The 6,978-nt window shown below is 65.7% G+C and overlaps 1 protein-coding gene across 5 annotated transcripts in view; it reads left to right on the top strand.

The window, feature by feature from the left end:
• The first annotated feature begins 1,113 nt into the window (after positions 1 to 1,113).
• SHANK3 (SH3 and multiple ankyrin repeat domains 3) overlaps positions 1,114 to 6,978 on the top strand; it is a 49,016-nt gene continuing 43,151 nt past the window's right edge. For all 5 annotated transcript variants that reach the window (XM_072843344.1, XM_072843347.1, XM_072843348.1 and 2 more), the window contains exons 1-9: positions 1,114 to 1,407; positions 1,605 to 1,808; positions 2,356 to 2,427; positions 4,459 to 4,567; positions 4,646 to 4,797; positions 4,885 to 5,052; positions 5,172 to 5,288; positions 5,641 to 5,718; positions 6,629 to 6,695. In XM_072843344.1, coding sequence (XP_072699445.1) covers positions 1,114 to 1,407; positions 1,605 to 1,808; positions 2,356 to 2,427; positions 4,459 to 4,567; positions 4,646 to 4,797; positions 4,885 to 5,052; positions 5,172 to 5,288; positions 5,641 to 5,718; positions 6,629 to 6,695 — 1,261 coding nt within the window. The remainder of the gene's footprint in view (positions 1,408 to 1,604; positions 1,809 to 2,355; positions 2,428 to 4,458; positions 4,568 to 4,645; positions 4,798 to 4,884; positions 5,053 to 5,171; positions 5,289 to 5,640; positions 5,719 to 6,628; positions 6,696 to 6,978) is intronic.

Genomic DNA, 6,978 nt, shown 5'->3' with positions numbered 1-6,978 from the left:
TGAACGTGGTCAGGTGTGTCCAGTGAGAAGGTGAGCTGCTGGCTAGGGGGTCAGGGCCTGGTGTTCTGGGGCACTTCACACATGTTGGAGAATTCTGCAGGAGTCCAGGGCTATTACCGCATTCCACTGCGGCTCTTTGCTCTCAAGTCTTGGGGGCCCAGGTCTCGCAGCCCCGGGTAGTCCTGTGAGGCTTACCAGGGCTGGGGGGCGGTGGCGGGCTCCGCGGGGCGGCAGTGCCTGAGCTAGTTTCTTTACTGTGCTCCCCTGTTCTCCGCCCACTCATCACCCCCTCCCGCGTTGCCACGACAACGTGTAAAACTAAAATTCACTTCCCCGTTGCAGGTGGAGACTAGTAGCGCCCCCTCCCCTAAGCCTGTCCTCCTAGGTCGTGCCCCCATCCTGTCGTCGCTAAGGTGACGGGGAGGGGGCGACAGGGCCTGGGTCTAGGCAGAGCAGGAGGCCTGGAAGGGGGGGGGCTTGGAGTCCAGGGCGAAGTCCCCGAAGTCGGCTGGGGGAGCCGGGGGCCGCGCGGAGCTCCGTGCAGGGTGGCCTGGGGGTGAAGTCTGGGGGGGGGCGCCTCTGGGCCTCCGTGACCCGGGGTCTCCGCGCCGCCCCGGGACCGGGCAGGGCTGGTCACCGTCACCCCCCGCCCCCCCCACCCCGGCCCGGCCCTGAGTGCGGTGGGGAGGTGGGTAGAATGGGGGAGAAGCTGCCACCTCCGGAAATTAATTCTCCTGTTTTTCTCTCCCCTCCCCGCCCTCTCTGCGGCCCTCGCGCCCGACGCGGACCCCACCGCAGCCCCGGGACCCCCGCCGCGCGCACCCCTGCTCCGTGGTCCTCGGATGCTCGCGCGCGGCCACTCCCCCCGCGCCGAGGCCTAGGGCTCCCCGCGCCCCCCGCGCGGCCCCCGGGGCCCCCGCCCTGCGGGGCGGCCCAGGCCCCCGGCCCCCGGCGCCAGCGCGGCCCCCCCCGCCCCGGGACCCCGGCCGCCCGGCGCGCGCCCCCCGCAGCCGGCGCAGCCCCCCGGCCGCCCCCGCTTCCCTCCCGGCGCGGCCCCCTCCCCCCGCCGCCCCCGCCCCCGGGGAAGGCAGGCGCCGCGCTGAGCCCGGGCCGATGCAGCTGAGCCGCGCCGCCGCCGCCGCCGCCGCCGCCCCTGCGCAGCCCTCGGCTCAGCTGCCCCCCGCGCCCGCCCCGGCCCCGGCCCCCCCCGGCCCCCTCCCGCGCGGCGCGGCCGACGGGGCTCCGGCGGGGGGGCAGGGGGGGCCGGGGCGCCGTGCGGAGCCCCAGCGCGCCCCGCTCCCGGCCGCGAGCCGCCCGGGCTCCGGCCCGGGTGCCGGCGCGGGGATGGACGGCCCCGGGGCCAGCGCGGTGGTCGTGCGCGTCGGCATCCCGGACCTGCAGCAGACGGTGAGCCCCACGCCACGCGCCGGGACCCCCGCGCCCCGGGACCCGCGCCCCTCCCCCGCCGCCCCCGCCGAGACCCTCCCCAGCGGCCGGGCGGGGGCGGGGCCGGGGAAGCGCCGCCCCTGGGCGGGTTCGGGGGTCCGGGGTCCCGGGGGTCCGGGGGTCCCGGGGGGCGCGCTCACGGGCCCGCTCCGCCGCAGAAGTGCCTGCGTCTGGACCCGGCCGCGCCCGTGTGGGCCGCCAAGCAGCGCGTGCTGTGCGCCCTCAGCCACAGCCTCCAGGACGCGCTCAACTACGGGCTCTTCCAGCCGCCCTCGCGGGGCCGCGCCGGCAAGTTCCTGGACGAGGAGCGGCTCCTGCAGGACTACCCGCCCAACCTGGACACGCCCCTGCCCTACCTGGAGGTGAGCGCGGGGCCCGGGGCACGGGTGCGGGGACCCCAGGGGCCGTGCCGCGCCCCAGCGCACCCAGCGCCTCGCCTGAACGCGCGTCGCCCCCTCCCCCGCCGGCATCCGGACTCTCGCCGGCTCACCCATTCATAGCGGAAAGGATGCGGGGCGCACTGTCGGGCGTGGGGACCCAGCTCGTAGTCCGGGTGGCGGCGGCGAGGGCGCTGAGCCCCCCCCCTAAGCATGACGGTGGCCGAGCCCAGAGTCGGCCTGGCCCCCGGAGGCGCAGGGACACCGGGTTCCGCTCAGGGCAAGTCTGGGAGGGAAGCCTGCAATCGGGCCTTGGAAGAGGAGCAGCTTTTTCCAGGGAATCCTGGGGATGGGGACGACCGAGAAAGGGAGCTGCAGGTTCCAGAACAGCAGGCCGACGTCCCGTGTGAGCGCAGCCTAGGCTGTGTGCCCACGGCAGTGTGAGGCCCGCCAAGCAGGGCTTGGTTGGGGTTGTCGTGCGATCGCTCAGCCCAGGGTGCGCCCTTTCTCTGCCTTCCCTTTACCTGAGCAGTTTCGATACAAGAGGCGAGTGTACGCGCAGAACCTCATCGATGATAAGCAGTTTGCAAAGCTTCACACAAAGGTAAGGAGGAAGCTCAGAGGAGGGACCCCGGAGGTTGCCACCTGGCCCCACCTGGCCCCCGTGGGCGGTGTTCCCTTAAGCCCACACTTCACTGGATTTTGTGACGTCAAAAATGCCCTTGAAAAATTCCTAAGAGCCCTCCCTCTGCTCGCAGTACCCCACTGTGGCTTGGGGCTGACTACAGTCCCACCAGCTTGACTTCATCTGTTCTCTCTCGTGTCACGGGCCCAGAGCAGGTGTTGGGGCAGCTGGAGGGCTGGGTGCAGACTCTAGCACCGTGCTTGTTGTGGCCGTCCTCTGCTGACGGGTTCCAGTCAGCCTAGATTCTGGCTCACCACCTCTGGCCTGAGGGTGGGTGGGTGGGTGGTGGGTGGTGGGTATGATAGGGCGTGGTGTCTTGGGGAGATCCCTGGTGGAATAGAAGTGAACAAGCACCTGATGTTGTCATTTGGGGGAGCTGGGACGGCGTGGGGAGAACAAGGAGCCTAGCCCTTAGCGGTCAGCCAACTGGGCACTCATACTTAGGCATCTAGTTAGTTTTCTCCTGGGAGGGACTTTTATTGTTCCATTTTCCAAATGGAGGTACTGAGTCCCAGAGAAGTTATGTGACTTGCTCCCAGGTGCGCAGCCAGTGAAACTGGAACTGAATCCAGATGTGCCTGACTCTGGGGCCCTGTGCCTAGGCACACCTACTGAGCACCATTGCTAGGTGGGCCTGGCCCCAAATGTTCTTTGGGGGCTGCCTCACTGCCTTCTTGGAGTGTAGGAGAGGCAGTGTGGGTGCCACAGCCACTACCCACAGTCAGAGTTCCTCCGGTCCCACCTCGGGCTCTAGTGACCAGTGGACATCTGCTTGCTAGACACGTCATTGACAATCTCTGGAGTGTGTCTCCTTCTCCAGGAGAAGGATCTGAGCATTGTCATCTCTGGGCCCAAGTGACCCCCTCTGTGACCCTGGAAACTCCATGCGAGGTGGGGCGCGTGGGGATCAAGGCCATGACTGGGGCTGGGCCGAGACTGTGCCTTCTCTCTCCTTTTGCCCCCTTGTGACCCTGTCACTCTGGGTTCCTCCCAAAGTGGTTACCTCTTCTCTAAAACCGTCCTGAGCACCTCACAGGACCCTGGTGACACTGCTGACTAGTGACCTCCAGTGGGTCCACTTGCTTTTCGGTCACGTTGAACTTACCCTAGCCCCGTGTTTCTGCCTCCTGGACGCTAACCAGCCCCCAGCGTCACACCATCCACTTGGGGTCTGGCTGAGGTCTCTCCCCTGTCATGAGCACCCTTCCTCCTGTTTGACTGTCCAGACCCGCCTTCAGGGGCCACCTCCGTGGAGCGGTTCCCATGGTGCCCTCCTATTTCTGATGCAATCTGAGTGTTTTTAGAAGCCAGGGCACCTTGCCTCGGGTGTGCAGCATCTGTAGCACCAGCCTCAGTGAGGCTTTGCTCAGTGAATGAACGCACGACTAGGTCAGTGAGTGAGAGGCAGGCAAAGTTCTGTCACGGGAGGGGCCGCCCATGGGTAAGGAGGGGCCTCAGGGGGTCTGCCTTGGGGTGATCTCGTGAGGAAGAGGGAATGGACCACCTTGGGTAGGGTCCCTGGGGTGATGAGGACGAGGGCTGTGGCGGGGGTGCGGCTCCTGTCTGGGTGCCTCGGGCTCTTCTGGTTTGGGTAGGTTGGCTGAGGAGGGGAGCCAGAGCAGTGGCTGAGGCTGGGGTAGGAAGCCCTTGCGTGCGGGCGTGATCAGGGCAACCTGGCCTTGATGAGGGGCTGGATGGGCCGGGGATCCGGGCAAGTACTTCAGGCAGCCCGTGGGCCCGCTGAGCTGAGGTCGGCCCCGTGGGAGTCTAGGGCTTAAGGTGATATGAGGGGGCGACCAGGTCATGATGCAGAGTAACGGGTGTGAGGAGGTGGGATAGTCGATGCCTCTGTAGGGTGACAGGTGGCCTGAGGCTTCTGGTGGAAGGTGGGTGACACTTAGACGATCGGAGCCGTGGTGCTCGGCTGACCCGGATGGCTGGGTGTTCCAGGCAAACCTGAAGAAGTTCATGGATTACGTCCAGCTGCACAGCACGGACAAGGTGGCCCGCCTACTGGACAAGGGGCTGGACCCCAATTTCCACGATCCTGACTCAGGAGGTGAGAAGCAGAGCGGGAAGGGGCATGGCCCTGGAGTGGTGGTTGGGACCTTAACCTTCATCTGTCTCCCGAACCCAGAGTGTCCTCTGAGCCTTGCGGCCCAGCTGGACAACGCCACGGACCTGCTGAAGGTGCTGAAGAACGGCGGCGCCCACCTGGACTTCCGCACTCGCGACGGGCTCACGGCCGTGCACTGTGCCACCCGCCGGCGCAACGCGGCAGCCTTGACGGTCAGTGTGGGTGTGGCGCCTGCCTGGGAGGCGCGGGGGCAGGGCGGAGGCTGGGCCCCTGTGGACGCCGAGGCTCCTTGCCCTCAGACCCTGCTGGACCTGGGCGCCTCTCCTGACTACAAGGACAGCCGCGGCCTGACGCCCTTGTACCACAGCGCCCTGGGGGGCGGGGATGCCCTGTGCTGTGAGCTGCTGCTGCACGACCACGCTCAGCTGGGTACCACAGATGAAAACGGCTGGCAGGAGATCCACCAGGTGCGTCGGGAGCCTGGGGCGCGGGCTGGGGGCCTCGCTTCTGCCTGAGCCCTGTCAGCCAGGGGTGGGGAGTCCTGGACGGCATTCGGGGACCCAGGAGCGCCTCCCTCACCCCGCAGGCGTGCCGCTTTGGGCATGTGCAGCACCTGGAGCATCTGCTGTTCTACGGAGCTGACATGGGGGCTCAGAACGCCTCAGGGAACACGGCCCTGCACATCTGTGCCCTTTATAACCAGGTGTGACTATATGTGTCCGCACGCATGTGTGCTACGTCACAAGTGCCTGTTCTGTGTCGTGCTGTTGGCTGTGGCCTTCTAGGCCGATGCGTGCACCTCTGTTCCCTGAGCACACGTGTTCCACGTGTGTTCCAAACACCCAGGTGTAAATCACGCACATCTGGGCTCTCTGGGCCAGGAGGGACCTGCATGTGTTGTGTAGAGGTCATCCTCGCGTGCCCCTGTGTTGTGCATATGTACGCTGGACACGTGGGTGTGGATGCGTGTGTCGTAGCGGGTGCGCATGCCGTTGTGTCCTCACCGCACCCTTCCAGCTGCCCAGCTGTGACCCCCACTCCAACCGTCTCCGCAGGAGAGCTGTGCTCGCGTCCTGCTTTTCCGCGGAGCTAACAAGGACGTCCGCAATTACAACAGCCAGACAGCCTTCCAGGTATAAGAGTGGTTGACAGGAGGGTGAGGCTGACCCCTGGGGGTCTGTCTTTCTGGACCTTGGTTCTTCCCTGTAAGGCAAGAAGGGATCTCCCCCCAGGGTTGGCCCAGATAGAGGAGGGGGGGGGCCAGTGCAGCGCCCTCCTCATGGAGGGAGGGCTCACTGCGGATGGTTCCCTTGTCTTCCTTCCAGGGAGAGAGGAGGGTCATAGGACTCTGTCAGGGGACAACCAGTGTGGGCTTGACCTGCCAGAGACGGGTGGGGTACAGAGGCCAACCCAGGGGTGAGAGGATTGGTTCCAGTTCCTGACTTACTTCAGGTGATGCTTCCTAGCTGGCTTTGGTTCATGGCGGTGGTGTGACCATGCCAAGAGTCACTGTATGCCTGGAGTTTGGGGATGGGGGAATAAAGATCATGTTCTGGGGACTTTTAGACCACAGAGGGAGCTGGGGTTCTGTTCTCAGTGGAAATGAGGGCCGTCTCCTCCGAGATGAGAGGAGAACAGGTAGGTCCTCTGTGGCTGTCCGGTCAGGGGGGCAGATGCGGCAGTAGAAGATCCCGGTGGGTTTGGGTGAGTCTGGAAGGGTGACTAGATGCAGGACCAAAGGAAGAGAAGGGAGGTGACGGGGGTGAGGCAGCGGTGGGCCACGGCTGAGGTAGGAGTGATGGTGCATGTGGAGCGGCTGTTAGGAGAACCAGTGGGGCGACCGTAGGCCTGGACTGTCCTGGTTTTAGCTCTGAAAGTCTCATGTCCCAGGAAGCCGGTTAGTCCCGGGCAGAATGGGGCCAGGGTCTAAGCCTGGGGCACCCAAGCAAGGGAGACCCCACACAGGAGCCCCGTCAGGATGCATAGGGGCCGAGGGGGGAAGGTTTGGCGCCCCTGAACCCCACTTCTTCCCCTCCCCCTCAGGTGGCCATCATCGCAGGGAACTTTGAGCTCGCAGAGGTCATCAAGACCCATAAAGACTCAGATGTTGGTGAGTTCTGCCCAACCCAGGGCCCTGTTGGATGTGGATCTGTGGGGGTTGTCAGGGCCCCAGCAGGTACGGGGGGCTGTGGGGAGGGTGCCAGGGAGCCTCCACACCCTGAGCCTCTCCCTCACAGCTGTGCCTTGGTCAGCGGTCCATCAGTGGTCCTGATGGTAGGGGGCGTGTGCTGAGGGAGAGGCCCCTGTGGCGTGAACAGAGGGTCTGAGTGAGGGCTGAAAGCGTGGTTAGGGCAGGGCTGTGGGTTGGGGCCATTGTTGAATTTCGGGATTGA

The sequence above is a fragment of the Canis lupus genome, chromosome 11 (assembly GCF_048164855.1).
Source record: "Canis lupus baileyi chromosome 11, mCanLup2.hap1, whole genome shotgun sequence".
NCBI classification, from domain to species: Eukaryota; Metazoa; Chordata; class Mammalia; order Carnivora; family Canidae; genus Canis; species Canis lupus.
This window is presented reverse-complemented; position numbering and strand designations above follow the sequence as displayed.